This window comes from Sciurus vulgaris, assembly GCF_902686455.1.
Source record: "Sciurus vulgaris genome assembly, chromosome: 14".
Lineage (NCBI taxonomy): Eukaryota > Metazoa > Chordata > Mammalia > Rodentia > Sciuridae > Sciurus > Sciurus vulgaris.
Genome location: NC_136475.1, coordinates 459,315 through 477,523, shown reverse-complemented (window position 1 = coordinate 477,523; position 18,209 = coordinate 459,315). Strand labels below are relative to the sequence as shown.

Below are 18,209 nucleotides of genomic sequence, written 5' to 3'. Positions count from 1 at the left end.
AAAAGTTTTATTAAATCATTTAGACTTGAAAGAAGTCACAATAGTTAACACACTTAAGTGCGTTCTGTACACCACCAACCCAAATGGATTGATTTCAGAATTTTGATAAATAAAAAATAAACATATTTACAGGGGAAAATAAAAACACGTTAACAAGAGAGATGATTGAACGTATCTATAATCACCTGGGGGACCTGGGAACCTAAAAGCTACGTTTGCGGCATGATCAGGTTTAGTCCTCGACTGAAGAAGTTAGTCGCAGTAGGAATTCATTTCTTGCTATAGCTCTTTTCCTTCCCGAACCAGCACTTGTGACCGACGTACACAAAGGCGTCATTTCCCTTTCCTGGAGGTGACGGCACGGGAAGCTCTCAGCCCTCCCTAGAGCCACGTGAGGAGCAGCCAGCAGGACGACAGTCAGGTGACAGTGCCAGCTGTCCTCCCCAGCGGTGCGCCCGTCTGCCCACAGGACACGGGTGGTCGGCCTTCTAGGAATCAGCTTTGCAATGGTCCTACCTCCAGAAAGCATGTTTCTAGAACAGTCACTACAAAGCGGCTGGGCTGCAAAAATACTCCCACTTTGGATCTGTCTCTCGGGACGTGCCCACCTCTGGGCCAAGGCGATCTCGGCCAGTGGAGCACGCGGAGCTCGGCCTTTCAGACGGCCTCTCCTCAGGTCCAGCCGACAGTGATGTGACCGGACCCTGCGGAGTGTGGTGCAGAAAGCGCAGGCCATTGTAAAATGGAGTGAGGGCAGTGGACGGGCCACCGAGGGAGGAGGCGGTGGCCCACGTCCGGGCGGCTAACTGCTGGGCTGCCTGGGCTGCCTGGCCCCCGAGGAACTCAAGGAGCGAGACCGCTGTCTGAGCAGGGTCTTCCCCGGGACTGCCAAGTCCTCGAACACCCCATCTTCAATGATGTCCGTGGCTTCAGGCCGCTCCGTGGGGCAGGGAGAGAGCATGTCCTGGACCACCGCGTACTGAAACATAAAGTGGCGTTGTGATAGTCGCCCCGGTGCAGAGGGTGGTGTGGGCACTGAGCCCAGGGCCTGTGCGCCAGGCAAGGGCTCTGCCGAGCCACCCCACCCCGCCCTGTCTCAGAGAGCTCAAACTTGCGATTCTCCAGTTCCGTTTCCCAAGTAGCTGGGTCACAGGCCTGTGCCGCCATGCCTGGCTTAGCCCCTTTTCAACGAACCATCCTGAGAACAGTCATCAACTTGCACAACGTAAGATGACAGTTTCTATCAGGACATGGCCGTCTAGGTCAGCGTGGCTAAGTGAAGCATGAGTTGGCTCTAATGCAGTGCTTCGCCACTGGACTTCCCTGATGCTGAAAGATAGTCTGGTCTTTCCCATTTGATAACATGCACTGTCCAATTTACTCAACTCCCTCGCGGTGAGTTACCCAGGGTGGACACTTCAGCCCAGCAGCCGGCAGGGAGGCCTCTGGGGAGGCTGGGCCCGTCTTCTCCAGAGCTTTGCCTTCCTCCTCTGAGAGCTGAGGAAATTGCTGGCCGACTGCTAAGGTTCTAAATGTGACTAAGAAAATAAGGGATGAGAATCGCACTCACCTCCCGAGGGTACTTCTGAGTGAACAGCGGTGGAAATTTGAGATTCCTTACATCAGTTAAGGTCTAAAGGGAAAGAGAAGTACCATCTTAAGAAGCACTCTGACCCACGGCTGCCTCAACACCATTCTGCCTGCTGGGGCTGAACCCAGGGCTGGCGGCGCCCGGTGCTGTCCTGACGGTGTTCTCTGAGGTACTTGTTGAAAGTTCAGTATAAAAACTGACTAAAGGGCCCCCACCCGTGGCTGGCAGGGCCTGAGGGTGGCCTGTCTAGGTCTGTGGGCCTTCGGGGTCTGGAGGCCAGCCCCAGCCATTCTGGGGAAGGCGCTCGGCCCTCTGAGGGCTCAGGGCTCTGCTGGCGCTGACACCCGCTGGTTCCTGGTCCCTCGCCTGGCTGCACCTGTTTTAGTCCCTCTCTGGCACCTGGAAGGGCCTTCTTGTGGTGCTGGGCAATGTTACTATTTTTATTCCCTTTCTCTCCGTTTACCCTTCAGAAAGCCTGGAGGGCCCGTCCAGGTGAGGGGGAGTCCTTTGGTGCTGAAGGAGGACCACCCCTCTTCCTCAAGGCTGGAAGCCGACAGCTCTGAAGCCCACCCACTAGGATGTGGTGATAAGGGCCTGCCTGGGAAACAGGGAGCCCCAAGGACCACGGTAAAGAGCACAGGGCCAGGAGGGAGGCCGCGATAGGGGCTTCACCACTCGGAGGGGCTCTGGCTTGTTCTAAGAAGGAAAAAACAAGCAAAACCCCCAGATCAGGCCGCCTGCTGGTTCTGCGCGTACAGTGTGCACTTTTGTCCTCTGGAGAACTGTTCTCTGCACGTGCCACCCTCCCTCCCGTCCCCGGCTTGCCTGGCACACCCCACAGATGTACTGAGAGCGAGACTCGACGAGGCCTGAAGAACTGAGGCCCCAACCCAGGACCAACAACCCAAAGAAAAGATTTTGAAGACTAAGCTTTACATGGAAGCAAACATCATGAATGCCTGAGTCGCTCACGTGACCTCTTCTGCTCCTACTAGTCTGCTGGCAACAAGTACAGCTTAATCCTCTTCTAAAACTTTCTGTAAATCTCATTTTCTTTTTCAGTCTTTTTTTTGAGGATGGGGACACTCACCCGAACTCTCTCCATCTGAGTGCTGAATGGGTACAGCAATTCAAACAGAATCAGGCCCAGAGAAAAGATGTCCACTTTATGAGAGTAGCTGTTCCCACGAATCTGAAACCCACAGAGAAGGCTTTAATTAGCAGAGAGGACAGGACGGGTCACTTCATTCTGATCCCAGTGTTTACTCAGAAGTGCAGGGTGGAAATCGCGCAGGGTAATCCCTGCTCCTGCCACACACCAGGGGTAATCGCCCACTCAGCACTACAGAGGAAAGCCCGCGGGCCGGAGATATGCATCAGGGAGGCCACAGAACCCTGGAGCCGGCTGCTGGAGAGCAGCCCGAGCCTCCGCCGCCCCAGGTGAGGATTTTCAAAGCAGACGCTATCTTGAGCAAATCTCCCATTTCCAATCACCTCTGTCCTCACCCATTTTTATGAAAACATCTCCATTACTCCACGCCATTCATTGCCTGTGGTCAGCCTTCATTAGGAACTTTAATTACCGGCAGCCACAGCCTCTGCTGCACTTCTCATGTGCATATCCCGACTTCTCAGCTAGCGAGAAAGACCCCAGGGGCATGGCTGCTTTTGCATTCCCCGCATTCAGCAGGGACCTGCTCAGGACCTGGAGCCCTGCACAAACAGCTTGCAGGACCGGGAATCAAACCGGCAGCTCCACCCAAGAAGACCTCATTCAAATGGAAAGTGACCTCCTGGTGACTCTAGAGCCCGTGACTGGTGGAAATTTCTTTGGGCCTGAGGCTTGGCGTTTGGAAAGGGCCAGAGGAGGGCAGGATGTGAAATGCTCCCAGCCTTGCTCCTGGGGGTGGAAGGTCTGGCTGAAGAGGGCTTTGCAGTTCCCTTCACCAAGGGTGGTGTGGCCTGGCCTCCTGGCGAGAGCAGCAGAAAGTCCTCAGGCCGGTACCAGCCCCCTGCCCTCCTCCCTACCAAGTGATGGTAGAGGTGGGAACCTGCCCTGGCCTGGGGGGCCCAGAGGAGACAAGTAGGAAGCAGTGCTTCCAGGGCACACAGGGCACCTGCTGCAGCATCCAGTGACACCAACTCCGAGAAGCAACCAGGCAGGGCAGGTTCACGGCCACTCCAGGACCCATCTGACCTGTCCACCCGGGGCAGGTGGAAATGAGACAGGTTTGGATGCAAGGTGCCCGGGCGACGGTTCCAACAACAAACGTCCAGTAGCTAAGATGTCCAGAACAGACCTTCAGTGACCGCCAGTAGCCGGGGCACTTTCTAAGATTGCCTAATAACACAGGAAGTGCTCGCATTTTAAAGGTATTCATGATGTTATGGAACAGAATCCCAATTCTGTCTTCCTAAACGCAGTATAAACAGGTAAGATGCATGTATACATACGTGTGCACACACACGCACGCAGGAGGAATAGCTAACCACTGCTTATGTCTGGGACTTTTAGCATGGAAACGCCTTTTCTCCAAGGCTGCTCTCCCGCATGCCAGGTCCACTCTGCCCTATGCTAGCCACACCCCAACCCTCGGTCACTTGCTTTTTCTTTATGTTTTCCACAGTCCTACATAAAGGACAGATTAACACATAATATGAAAGAAAGCATTATTGATTATACTTATTATTTTAAATGCTATGAAATATATACATTTAAAAACCTAATGAACACATGAAAAGTAATTTTCAAAGCACCTAAAAAATGAGGAATTATCACGGGGCAGTGGCACATTCTTGTATCCTCAGCAACTCTGGAGGTTGCCCCTGGGCTCAATTCCCAGTACAAAAACCAAAAAGGTATCATCTCCAACCTCGTAAATAAGAATTTTTAAAAATGCTACTAAAAATCTGATGTATTAATTCCGATGGAGGCCGATGAACTACAAACTGCAGAAAAGCCCGGAGCAAGTGAGAATCTGTTCTACGTCCCCAGTGATCACGGACAGTCTGTTTTTTCCGCTCTTTTTCCTCTGGCTACAATGTGAGTTGACCGCATACTGATACCCCACAGCTCTTTCTTTCAATCAGGTCCTAGCCACATCCTTTAACCAGGACCGTTCAGTTACCTGGACCAACAGATTTCTTCTTCTATTAAGTTAGATACTTTGGTAAAAAAACAATCAAAATATGTATAACAGGCTCTTATTTATAAATTAAAATCTTGCTGTATCCTTTCAAATTTACTTGTTTTTCTTCCACTTAATTAGGTATGCTAAGGGGATTCTTTTTCATTCACACCTACACTCGCCAGGAGGGTGTTCTGCAGTTCCTGCTCCCCCTCCTGGGCAGCGCGGCCTGCCTGGAGCCTGCGCCTCCTGAGTTCCTGAGCGAACGCAGCACCCCACCCAGCAGTGCGCTGGGCTGGCGAGGCCTGCACCCCACACCACAGTGCGCTGGGCGGGGCCTGTGGACAGCTCATCTCCACCGAGAACCTGGTGGATTCAATGCTTCTCACTTCTTTCATTATTTTCTTAATATTTTGAGTGATTTTACTTCGTCATTAGTCTGATAGTTATGTAGGATGGTTGTCAGCTAGCAAAAATCAGAATGGAAAACAAAATAAAATAAATTAAAAATAAAAACAAACTAAAACCCAAATCAGAGCAAACCTCCCCACCTCTGGTTACTGCACTGAGATCAGAGACAGTTAGTGTCTGCTTTCAACACAGAGGCGTCTCTGCAGCCCTAAAGCGGGACGCACGCCCTGGCCGTCCCTGGGCCTTCTTCCAGGGCTTCTTCCTCAGCCGCCCAGGCCCCACCTGCACACCCACCTGCACCTGGCCTTTAAACTCTTCCCAGCTAGAAATACCTGATTTCTCGGCACACGAGCCAGTTCAGGACCAGGTCGCTCCTGGGCCACAGACCCTTTCGCCCCGCTGTCTTCCAGGGCTGGCGCTGCAGAGAACCAGCTCCTGGCCACAGCCAAACGCTTACTCCACTCTCCCTGTCCTTGAAATCCATCTAAATACCTTGTTCTTGAAAACACTCTTTCATTCAAAGTATTTAAGACTTGACAATTAGAATTTGAATGACATGAATGAGTCAGACACTTCAAGTACAGTAGCATAAGAACAAAGTTCTGCTCCTCAAAGGCAGTTCCTGTTTGGCCTCTGATGTGATTAAATCCACTGGTTCTCAAAGTGCAGCCACGGGCCCTGGGGGCCCCAGCACCCCTAGTGGAGATCTGCAGGTCAAGCCCATTCTTAACCTAACACGCACACACCTGCCTTTGACTTGTGACCTCGGCCGAGGGGATCAGTGGTAATGACAGCCCTCAGTGCCACGCACTCACGGGTGAAGATGTACACCAAGAAGCCAGGTCTCATCAGAATGTCCTTTCTAAGCAGTGAGCATGAAGGACTGCATTAAATCCCGACCCGGGAATGCACGCCTTTTTAATAACGCGTGTGGCCGACTGGAAGCTACTGAGCAAGCGCTTCTGCTCTCAGACGTGTGGAGAGGGGCACTGGCTGGCCACATGAGCCACGGCCTCAGTGCTGAAGGCAGGAGCAGGGGCAAACCAGCTGCGTGGCCTGGCTATGTGACAAGCATTTCCTTCGGGATGAGCGACGTGTGGCAATACTTCAAGAAGCACGGGCAGCGTCTGCTGCTGTGCGGGAGTCGGCTCTCGACTGAAACGAGCTCTGTGAGAATTTGCAGCCGCCCCGGAAGCTCCCTGGCTGCCCCGCACTCGGAGCCTTTCTGGCTAGACGCCCATGATGGCGACCAAGGCGACTTTCTTGCACCATGTATGAAGTGTGACCGTCTGTGGAAAAGTGGCATTGTTTAGGGACCCAATCATTTCCAGAGTCGGGAGAGCACTACAGAACCACGCGCAGGTGGAGACTCCCTTAAAGGCCACAGTGGACCCAGAACGTTAAACTGACAGTACAAAGTGCATCCCAAGTGTCCACCGTGTGAATGACTTTTCCTTTCTGGAACCTAGGGTTGAACCCAGGGCATTTTACCACTGAGCCACGGGGTCTCACAAGTGTCCCAGGCTTCTTTGCACTTGTGATCCTCCTGCCTCAACCTCCCGAGTGGCTGGGATTACACATCTTGTACCACTTGTAAATAACTCTTAAGAAAAGTCATTTTCTGTTAGAAAAAGGTGTGGGTTCTCAGCTATTTCTGCAACTATCACTTGCTTGACGTGGTGGTGCACACCTGTAATCCCAGCAGCTTGGGAGGCTGAGGCAGGAGGATCTCAAGTTCAAAGCCAGCCTCAGCAACAGTGAGGTGCCAAGCAACTCAGTGAGACCCTGTCTCTAAGTCAAATACGAAAAAGGGCTAGAGATGTGGCTCAGTGGTCAAGTACCCCTGGGTTCAATCCCCAATACCAAAAAAAAAAAAAAACCAACAGTGCTTCTTCTTCCATCTACTCATCTGTGTGAGGCCACATTTTCTTCATATACTTCAGCCAAAAACCACATGGCAATGGATTAAATGCAAAAGCAGATATAACAATCTAGCATTTTTCTCCCATATTTTATTGGTGCATTAAAATTATGAAATCTAGCTTTTATGAGTCAGATTTTAAAGAGATTTGCAAAAATTTAAACAAATGCCACTCATCTGATTTTTGTTTTGGGAAATATTTTTTCATAAAAGTATCTCAAGATGTGATGGGCTGAATATCTCAATGGAATGCACAAAGCTTCATGAAGTTCTCAGCTTTAATTCCTACTGTGGAAAACACTGCCAGATAACTTCTGTGAGAGAAGGCGTGGGTTCTCGCGGAAGGACAAAGCCTGCACGGAGGCCCAGATGAGCCTGTGCCTGCAGCAGCCTGGTGGGCACCAGCTCTGGCTGCTGAAGCTCCCCGAGTCCTGACGGCCACAGCTTGGGCCCCACCCAGCTTGCAGTCCTGCCCTCTGCAGACCAAGCACCCCAGCCAACTGTCCAGCCACCCACGTCCTGCCACGGGTTGCACCAGAGGGCAGCGAGCCAGTACCGCCAGGACTCAGGCCCGGCAGGGGTCGCTCAGAGCCTTTCTGGGGGCCTTGCTGCCGGCAAGCTCAGGCTCGGGGCGAGGGCGTGCCCGGGTAGTGTTCTAGACCCACCCCAGGTTGCCTGGTGCTGGGCTGCTGTACTCCTGGGTGTCAGACAGTACTGCAGGCGGTGAGGATGAGGGGAGGTCCCGTGGGCCCAGGGCTGGCTGCCAGGCCACAGCGTGGAGGGACTCACCTGCTCTGGGCTCATGTACAGCTTGGTCCCCACTTGTCCCGTGTGTGTGGCGTAGGCTGGCATCGGGGTCAGGACCGTCTGCTCTTCCTCGTCCTGGTCCATCGCAGTCACTAACCCGAAGTCTCCCACCTTGACCACGTCGTCCATCGTGAAGAATATGTTGGAAGGCTGGAAGACACAGCAGATGGCGGGGCGCTGGAGTGAGCGCGGGGAAGAAGGGCGGGGCCTGGCGGGTCCCAACGCAAGCCAGTAACAGCGCCGCTGGCTGGAAGGCAGCCGCCGGCTTCTGTGGCAGGTGCCCTGGGACTCACTGAGTGTAAGTTCGCACCCCGAGGGAGCCACTCCTGAGGGCTCAGTGTGCTCAGTCCTCAACCTGCGTACCCCACGCTCACCGTGCAGCCAGGACGACGCTGCCAGGACCAGCGCGAGCGGTCCCTGCCACAGAACCCGCGGCTGTGGGTCCATCCCGCGGAGTGGAACGGAGGCCACCTGGCTGGCAGTGGCAGAGCCCCAGGGCCTGTGCTTCCCTGCGGCCCACTTAGCCCGTCCTTGCTTGGTGGTGGCTAAGCACTCCGGAGACGAATCCTTCCGCTGGTGCCTGAGCGCGGGGCACAGGGACCCACCCTCGCCCAGGCTGCCTCGCCCAGTGCTGCAGGACTACCCTGTACTGAGTTCTGAACTGGCACAATCTGACCCACGGCCCAGGGGCTCCTCCCACGCAAGGTGCCAGCACCAAGTGCACCCTTTCCTCCCTCGCAGGTGAGGAGCAAGGGAGTCCCTGAGCTGCAGCAGTGGCTGCGGGAAGACGGCCAGTCCTTCCTGATTTCCAGCCGCCACTGAAGCAACAAAGTGACTGTGTGTAAACGACCCTGTAGACCTACAGGCAACACCGGCAGGCAGCTCAGCACACGACCCGAGCCAGAGGCCACGGCGGACGCTGCCCCTCCCTGCACCCTCCCATTCCGACCCTCCCTGGCGGCTCCTGGCTTTCCCGTAGCTGTGCCCTCACCTCAGTGCCTCCCAGGGAGTCCTGAGCACTGCAACCTTGGGGGGCGAACCGTCCTGGAATTCCATTCCTGGCCAGGAGAGCCTTCAGGGGTGGGTCTGCACCCTGGGTGGACCAAGTGGAAGGACCCCAGGACTTCTGACCAAGGGTGGGGCCCTCCACCCTCCAAGACTTGAAAGAGAGCATGCAGCCCTGAGAGGCTGGCAGCCACCCACGGCCTGGGAGGACAGCCTGCAGCGAGAGCAGCAGGGAACGGGGAGAGCGCCAGCCACCATCTGATCCTAGAAGCTTCACCTCGATCCTCAACAGTGCGCTGCTCCCGCTTCACTCAGTGTAAATGCTTTTGGTTGCAAAAACAGAAAAAGGAGACTAAAATGAAGTGTGCATCTAGAACATTCCTATTCCTATTATCCCCAAATTCTTATGTGTGCAGAGCCTCCACTGTGTGGAGGCTGTAAGGGGCGAACAAAACAGATACGCTGGTGCCACTGTGGAAACCAGAAACATCACGGTGTGGTGACAGTGAGCGGACTCCCGGATGCACAGAACACTGTGTCTGAGAAACTGGGAGGCCAGGGACAGAGTCCAAGACTAGGGGCAGGCAGATTACGTTCTTGGCTATTTTTCTGGTGCACATACAAACACAAAAAATCTTTAGACAACACTGTAGCATTAAGCAACTAGTCACCAGCATCTTGTTGACAGTATAAAATCAGAAGAATGTTCATTGTTACTGAAAATGAAACTGTCTTTCAACTTGTTGGGCTTGTGTGGCATGAGGGAGGGCAGGCGGTGTGGTGGCACACACCTGTAATCCCACTGGCTCAGGAGGCTGAAGCAGGAGGACTGTAAATTCAAAGCCAGCCTCAGCAACTCAGCTGGGGATGTGGCTCAGAGTGCCTCTGAGTTCAACCTCCAGCACACACAAAAAAGGAGCACCTGTGTGTGAGCCAGCTGGTGGCCTCCTCAGGTCCAAGGCGCCTCCCTCTCGTAGGCTGCCCCTCCACTCCAGCCTCCACTCTGGACTCCTGACGCAGGGCAGAGCCATCCTGGACCCATCCTAAGTCACTGCGCATGGGGACTACATCTAACCAACGACTGTACTGAAGTGGGAACTCTTTCTAATTTTTATTCCTATTATCTCCCAATTCTTAGAATTCATTCAGGAATGTTAAAACCTACTGCTGACTTCAGAAGAAAATAACATTTGTCCCAATAGCTACTTTGGTGCTTGCAGCTAAAGTCTATTACTCAAAATAAAATTAAACCTATTAGGAATTTAAGCCATCTCATTAGAAAAATATTTACCTTTCAAATGTTCATACATCTACTGTCTACTACTATGAGCATGTAGAACGAGGCAGAAAGTAAATAAAACTTGTAGATTCTTCCAGAAACACTAGGGAAACGCGGCTCGGTTCAAGAAGCAATCCCGGCAAGCACGCATGCTGCCCTGCTCCGCCACCTAACTAACACTTGGTCACCAAAGCAATGGCTGGATGCAGGCTCTGGTCACCTGGCCAGCGTGTCCTGCCCCTCTTACACCCAGCTTCTCCCCCAGAGTTCCCTCGTCAAGAAACAGGTGCCCAAGTGCGGACATCTGCTGCCCCACTCAGAGCTGGCTGGCGAACAGACTCCTCCTTCCACGGGGGTCCCTCCCGGGGCCGCAGGGGCACGTGTGCGGCGGTCACGCAGAGCCACGCAAGGCGGGTACAGCTGGTGGGCAGTGTGCCCACCGCCTCTTCCCCACCACAATCCGGGGAACACCTGCTCCGGCAGGCCGCACGAACGCATTCCAGGGTGGAGGGTGGCCGCCTGAGGCTCTCCGGCCCCCGGGCGCCACTGCGCCCACTCGGTGCCTCGCACCTGCACGTTCGCAGGTCCCCTCGGAACCCGAGGCGTGGCAGCTAGATGCCTGCGGCGCTCCAGACACCGACCTTGAGGTCCCTGTGCATGAGGCCCTTGCTGTGCAGGAACTCCACCGCCTCCGCGATCTGCAGGAAGATGTGCAGGCACGCGCCCCGCTCCCTCTCCTCCAACGTGCAGCGGCGGTTCAGCCAGTCCTTGAGGGTCTCCTTCCTGCACAGCTGCATCTGGATGTACAGATACACCTTTGGGGAGCTGGGCTGCAGTTTCTCCGCCGTGCTCCTGGAGAGATCCAAGCTGAGAGTGGTCGGTCTTGGGGGAGAGACGGACAGGGTGGCTTCGGGGGACGACCTGCTGCCGGAGCACTGGAAAGCTGCCACTCTGTGCGCAAGGAGGCTGCCGATGCGCAGTCGCTGCGTCCCGTGCCCTTCCCCGCTGGATGCATTGTCACAGCCAGAGTCCTCGAAGACGATGGAGGAGGAGGTCCGCTCCCCTGGCCTCACGGCGGGGCGCGCCTCGGAGGGACCGGGCACGATGGAGTGCCCCCCGCCGCCACTGCCGCCCTCCACACCCTGGTCCGCGAGGCGGTGGTCCTCGTGGCCGCTCGGCGCGGCACCCGACCCTCGGGCGTCGCCGAGATCCACGTCCGAGAACTCCAGAGGAGAGAACTGGCTCTCAGAAGAGCTGGTCTGGCCACAGGAGATGCCTACTGAGAAAGACGCGCTTCTCTGCGGCGAAGGAGCGATGACTTCGACATGCTCTTTTGAGGAGAAAGGGTCCATTCTGCGAATTTTAACCGAGGGTGCGTCCAGCAGGCTGGGCGAGCTGAGCGGCCACTCTGTGCTGCGAGTGGGAGAAACAGGCCGGTGAGCACCCATCAGGGTCTGAGCCGCACGTGCCCGCGCCTCCCCGCAGGGGCACCCCCAGGCCTGCACAGCCCACAGACGGCCAGAGCAGCGCAGGCCTGGGCACTGAGGAGGCCAGGGACAGGATTCGGCTCTGCAGCCCTGGCCAAGGCCCAGCACTGTCTGCACTGGGCCCCTCCCGGGGTTAGCTACTTGGAATCTAGTGTCCCTGTAACAGTGACCTGGGTGGGAAGCAAGCGGAGTCTCACCTGGTGTGGGGATGCTACCTGCACACGCCTCGCTTTGCTGTTCTGGTTCGGTTGTTTTTTTGTTGTTGTTGTTGAACCAGGGGTTGAACTAGGGGCCCTTAACCACTGAGCCACATCCCCCAGACCTTCCTATTTTTTATTTTGAGACAGAGTCTCAATAAGTTCCCAGGCTGGCCTCAGATTTTCGACAACCTTGTCTCAGCCTCCAGAGCTGCTGGGATTCCAGGTGTGCACCACACCTGGCACCTGTTCCTCTCCCACAGTTTGTAAAGGGCCCTCCTTCCTACAGCTTGTCGCAGCTACTGTGGAAATGTCTTCAGGCCACTATGTTTATGTGGCTTTTTTTTTTTTTTTTTTACTACAAATAGTTTAAATCTATTTAAAAGGGATTTGTAAATTGTTAACTGAACAGAGAAAAACTAAATAAAAAAGTTTTTAATAAAAGAAAGGAGGGAAAGAAAAGCAGCTAACCCTCAGGCTGCAAAGAGAGCCATGAATCCTGAATCGCAATGCCAAGGGAACTCTTGACTCAAAACTTGAAAAGAGAAGTCTCATTTAACAGGTGGCAAGAGAATTTTCCAAACCCCAGCACAGAACTCTGCTGTTTTCTTAAAAAAAAAAACAAGACCCCCTGAACTTACAAAAATGAGCAAAAAAACCAGCCAGAAGAGAGTGTGAGCTCCAGGGTGCAGCCCCTCACCTCTCATCCTTGAGCCAGACTTCGTCCATCTTCTCCTGCCATTTCTCGGGTGGCGCCTCCAGCCAGGCGTTGAAGTACCTGACGATGCCCGGGTGCTCCAGCTTGGCCAGGGCTTTCACCTCCCGCATGACCTTCTCTCTGGCCAATTCCCTGGAACAGAGAGAAGACGCTCAGCGCCGCCCACATCTGCGAAACACTCGGATCCAGTAATGGAAGTGAAATGATACAACAGACGTCCCCCTGGGATCCGAAATGAGGGGCAGATGTGTCAGCCCAGGGGATGATTTTGCAAAGCTGTGCAGTGAATCCTGCATTTAAAAACGCACCGGCATCTACTTAGCGTTTCTTTTCCTTCCGGAAGTAAGTACTACCACTGTCGCCTCACTCAAATCGAGTCTTTTGACAGGCTGAAAATGTATCACCATAGACAATGTTCTTAGCACCTGGGAAATGCTGAGGCCATCATGAAGGAAGCCACAGACCACACTGCCTGTCGGCAGTAGGTAAACTGATGATGGGAGAAATCAAAGGAGACTGAACATTCGTGGTGGCCAAGTGTTCTGAATACTTTTCTTTTTAGGTGGACACAATACCTTTATTTTATTTTTATGTGATGCTGAAGATCAAACCCAGGGCCTCACGCACGCTAGGCAAGTGCTCTACCACTGAGCCACAGTCCCAGCCCTTAATACTTTTCCTGTTTGCTACAGTTTTTTTTAGTGGTGCTGGGATGGAACCCAGGGTCTTGCACATGGTAGGTGAGTGCTCTACCAACTGAGCTTCGCCCCTGGCCAGAGGGGTTTCAGAGGCTGTGGTCTGTTAAAGCCTATGGTCATCACCTGTCCTGTGGGTGGGTCAGCAGCAGGCTTCCCGAGCAGGTGCAAAGCCCTCAGGATGGGTCACAGCCCTGCAGCTGGCTGCCCGGCAGCCAAGACTGGCAGCCAGGACCGCTTATCTCTCCAGTGGTCAAGAGCACAGGAGGGATGCTCTGCCCAGGAGTCAGCTCCCCAGGCCGCCCGAGCCCGCTGAGCGCCACTACCTGTTGGGCAGCCGGATCCTCTTGATGGCGTAGTTGCAGTCGTCTACCTTGTTTCTAGCTTCAAAGACGACGCCGAAGCCACCCCGGCCCAGGCACTGAACAGGCTCAAAGTCTGTCAGATAGCTGGAGAAACAGAAAGGTCGGGCTTAGGAAGCTGGGAGTTGTTTACAAGCTCGCAGGGCAGTAAGGGGCAGTCAAGTCATGATCCACAAAGACGTGGGCTCAGCAAACATGCAGAACTCCTCTAATAAGTAGTAGAGTCTGGATTCTATGAATTGCATTTGTAGCTCTTCTGTTCATGTAAATGAAGCAAACAAAACCTTATATATTTTCTAGGGAAAAAAAGTCAAAAACGAAAAAGCTCTGTTTAATTGGGAAGCTCTCATTAATCACCCATTCCTATGGAAAATGTATTTCTGATGTGTCGTACCCCATACTTTCTATCATCTACCAAAACATCACATTCTTAATTCTCTAAACTTCTATGTTCTCCATTTTATGCTCTATGTAAATGTAATTTAATCTTATTTCTTTACATGTAAATGTTATGGAAAAAAATACAGTCAATCCTGTTCAAGTACTTTTTATTTATTTATTTATTTGTACTGGGGATTGAACCCAAGGGTGCTTACCCCCTGAGCCACATACACAGCCCTTTTTCATATTTTATTTAGAGCCCGGGTCTCACTGAGTTGCTTAGGGCCTTGTTAATTGCTGAGGCTGGCTTTGAACTTGTGATCCTCCTGCCTCAGCCTCCCGGGCCGCTGGGATTATAGGCTGCGCCCCCAGGCCTGGCTTCAAGTACTTTTTTGGCCAGAAATCTTCAGGAGCCAAAGCCTTGGCGGGCAGGGCTGCCTCGAGTCCAGGTGCTCAGCACAGGTGCCCATGAACTGTCACTCACTCCTGCAGTCAGTGCTGGGCTCTCTGCTCTGCCTGTGGGCTGCCGGGCACCTGGTGAACCCTGTCCTTCCTCCTTTCCGTCTTCTCACTGCCTCTGGATAGCTCTCCTGGACCTGCCTGTGGTCCCACGGGGCCCTGAGCCTGTCAGACCTGACCTGGGGTGCAGTTATTGGAACTCTTGTCTCACTAGCACCGCAGGATCAGGTGTGTGGGAAGGCCTTCCTGTTTGTCTTTCCAGAAAGTCAAGGTCTAATGACTTGTGCAGTGAATGCACACACACTGTGGAAATCGTTGCAGCCTCAGGGGCTGCACGGTTCCTGACCAGGTGAGTGTGCTGCTTCAGACAGTGAGTCCATACTAATTTAGTAGCTGCCTCAGCTGTTTAGAACTTGGCATGAAGGAAGAGAAGCTGCAGATCCCAACCCTCCCTGGGCCAATTACCTTCCAGAGAATCAGAGTAATGATCTGCACTCCTACAAATAGCAGTGGAGGAGCCTCCTACAGCCCACGCCCTGGAAGCCAGGGCCCACTGCGCCCGCCCTATTCTGGGGCACAGAGCTACCCTCCAGATCGCATCTGTCACAGGTGGTCACAGACCTAAGAGTATAAGCGTCATCTTGTCTAAGGTCCCAGCTGATGAACGGCCAGGCCGGATCTGAGGACCGAAGCAGACCTGGCTGCTCAGCAGTGCCAGGGTTGCGCCCTGTTAACGACTCACAGCTGACGAAGCTGAAGGTCGCTGCAGGCCTGCAGGACACCACGCCCCACTCTCCCCTCCCCGCCCCTAAATATCTCGCTCTGGGGAACTAAGAGTTGACCCGGATGTGACCCTGTTGGCCTCGCCCCCTTCAACCACCACAGCCAGTGCCCGCCCCAGGGAACGGCTGTGCCTCGGGTGATCCCAGGGACTCCGTCCTCACCAGGCAGCCGCAGCTGCGCAGGGCACGGAACCAGGGCCCCATCACGTGGGCAGGCGCTGTCGCCGGTCAACACTGTCCTGCGCACGGCCCTGCTGGCTCGGGGGTGCAGTGCGAGGGGTCCTCGTTCTCCTCCCACTGTGCAGGCGCTGGGGCCACAGACCTGCGGCCAGCATCTGCATCAGCAAGGGTACAAGACTGGCCCAGGCCAACTGTGTGTCACCGGGTCAACTGTGTCCGTGGAATTCGGTGGTCTTACCGCCGCCCCCCACTTCTGCTAACCTCCTCTTATGCTTTTAAAAGCACCTGATCAATTAGCATTCCCCCCAGTCTCCTTCCTACTGCAGACAGAATGAAAGGTGAAATGAACGACGGAGTTAAAGGAGCATTTGGAGATGTCCCTCCTATTCCAACGCATATGGTGATCACCAAGCCCATCCCCAACACCAGAGACCACAGAACTCAAAGAAAGACTGAAATCCCAAACAGCCCCAACTCCACCCTGGGGCAGAGTGGGTTCACAGCCCTGGCACCTGAGGATCAGGTCTGCCTGCCTGGCCTGCAGAGCCACTGCCCCACTTCCACCCTGGGGCAGAGCGGGTTCACAGCCCTGGCACCTGAGGATCAGGTCTGCCTGCCTGGCCTGCAGAGCCACTGCCCCACCTCCACCCTGGGGCAGAGTGGGTTCCAAGCCCTGGCAGCACCTGAGGATCAGGTCTGCCTGCCTGGCCTGCAGAGGCGCTGCCCCACCTCCACCCTGGGGCAGAGCGGGTTCCAAGCCCTGGCAGCACCTGAGGATCAGGTCTGCCTGCCTGGCCTGCAGAGCCGCTGCCCCACCTCCACCCTGGGGCAGAGCGGGTTCCAAGCCCTGGCAGCACCTGAGGATCAGGTCTGCCTGCCTGGCCTGCAGAGGCGCTGCCCCACCTCCACCCTGGGGCAGAGCGGGTTCCAAGCCCTGGCAGCACCTGAGGATCAGGTCTGCCTGCCTGGCCTGCAGAGGCGCTGCCTCACCTCCACCCTGGGGCAGAGCGGGTTCACAGCCCTGGCACCTGAGGATCAGGTCTGCCTGCCTGGCCTGCAGAGCCGCTGCCCCACCTCCACCCTGGGGCAGAGCGGGTTCCAAGCCCTGGCAGCACCTGAGGATCAGGTCTGCCTGCCTGGCCTGCAGAGCCACTGCCCCACTTCCACCCTGGGGCAGAGCGGGTTCACAGCCCTGGCACCTGAGGATCAGGTCTGCCTGCCTGGCCTGCAGAGGCGCTGCCTCACCTCCACCCTGGGGCAGAGCGGGTTCACAGCCCTGGCACCTGAGGATCAGGTCTGCCTGCCTGGCCTGCAGAGCCACTGCCCCACCTCCACCCTGGGGCAGAGCGGGTTCCAAGCCCTGGCAGCACCTGAGGATCAGGTCTGCCTGCCTGGCCTGAAGAGTCACTGCCCCACTTCCACCCTGGGGCAGAGCGGGTTCACAGCCCTGGCACCTGAGGATCAGGTCTGCCTGCCTGGCCTGCAGAGCCACTGCCCCACCTTCACCCTGGGGCAGAGTGGGTTCCAAGCCCTGGCAGCACCTGAGGATCAGGTCTGCCTGCCTGGCCTGCAGAAGCGCTGCCCCACCTCCACCCTGGGGCAGAGCGGGTTCCAAGTCCTGGCAGCACCTGAGGATCAGGTCTGCCTGCCTGGCCTGCAGAGGCACACTTTTAAACACAGCTCACAATACCCTGAGCTCAGGCCTCGGGTCCAGCGGCCACTGTTGGCCCCCACCGCCTGCCGCAGTGCCCACACTCACCGAGACACGTATCCTGAGCTCTTCGAGTCGCTCCGGCTCCGGGTACTGGCCTCATCGTACTTATTTTCAGTTTGACATTGCGTTTCAGATTCCTTCCTTTGCTGATAAGGTAAGAAAGAAAATCACTACCAGGATGACCTGAACTCAAGTCAGTACGACCTCAGGTTGTGAGACAGCACCAAAACATACACCGGACTCGGAAAAATAAAACCATCACAAAAGCACCACATTCAGCACTTCCCTTCACCACGTGTAAAAAATAGGCTCCTTTCCAAGTGCCATCCACTGGCTCCCGTGGAGCTTTCTGTACCATGAGGTGCATCACGTGTGCGTCTAACACGTAACATGTGAGGAGACTAGGGATAAAGTGCACATGGGTGTGGACAGACTCCCGGACAGACAGACTCCTCTTTCCCAGCTAATTCTGTCCTGGCTTTACCAAGTGCCTCTGGCCACAGCACCCTGGGCTGGGCACTCTCCTCACCAGCCTCCCTCCAGATCCAGAGGATGCTGGCAGCACTGTGGTCAGAGTACCGTGGCCCCCGGGCTCAGTCACCAAGTCTTCCAGCACTGAGCTGTTGGCACCAGGGCAGTCGGCGGCGTCACCTACACACTCCGCTCAGCGAGGTGGCGTGCTGTCCCAGAAGCAGGGAGCCCACTCAGCCAGGAGGTTAGGAAGGCTCCCAGGACGCTTAGGGACTGCAGGGTCAGCAGGGCAGGACAGGAGAGGAGGCGGGTCAGAGGCAATAGCTCCAGGAGGGAGGGGAAATCGGGCAGGGAGGGACGGGCACTGGTGAAGAAGAGTGTGTAGCAGGTGGAGCAAGCGGCGAAACCTTACAGAAAGGCCATTCCTTACCCTGACAGCCACGAGGGTTCCTAACCAGGCTTGGTTTCCATTTATTTATCTATTCTTACGTGGTACCGAGGATTCAGGCCAGGGCCTCACACGTGCCAGGCAAGTGCTCACCCCTGAGCCCCAGCCCCAGCCCCCATACCCAGGGTTTTAAAGCTGAGAGTTAGGTGTGGACCGTGCACTCGACCACAGCC

The 18,209-nt window shown here is 55.1% G+C and overlaps 1 protein-coding gene across 3 annotated transcripts in view; it reads right to left on the bottom strand.

Annotated features, from left to right (window-relative positions):
- Positions 1-464: 464 nt before the first annotated feature.
- Positions 465-18,209, bottom strand: part of EIF2AK3 (eukaryotic translation initiation factor 2 alpha kinase 3) — a 54,290-nt gene continuing 36,545 nt past the window's right edge. For all 3 annotated transcript variants that reach the window (XM_079111249.1, XM_079111250.1, XM_079111251.1), the window contains 8 exons: positions 17,163-17,263; positions 13,566-13,688; positions 12,527-12,676; positions 10,784-11,555; positions 7,841-8,008; positions 2,682-2,783; positions 1,571-1,633; positions 465-979 (listed from right to left, as the gene is read on the bottom strand). In XM_079111249.1, the coding sequence (XP_078967375.1) occupies positions 803-979; positions 1,571-1,633; positions 2,682-2,783; positions 7,841-8,008; positions 10,784-11,555; positions 12,527-12,676; positions 13,566-13,688; positions 17,163-17,263 (1,656 nt within the window). In that variant the 3' untranslated portion in view covers positions 465-802. The remainder of the gene's footprint in view (positions 980-1,570; positions 1,634-2,681; positions 2,784-7,840; positions 8,009-10,783; positions 11,556-12,526; positions 12,677-13,565; positions 13,689-17,162; positions 17,264-18,209) is intronic.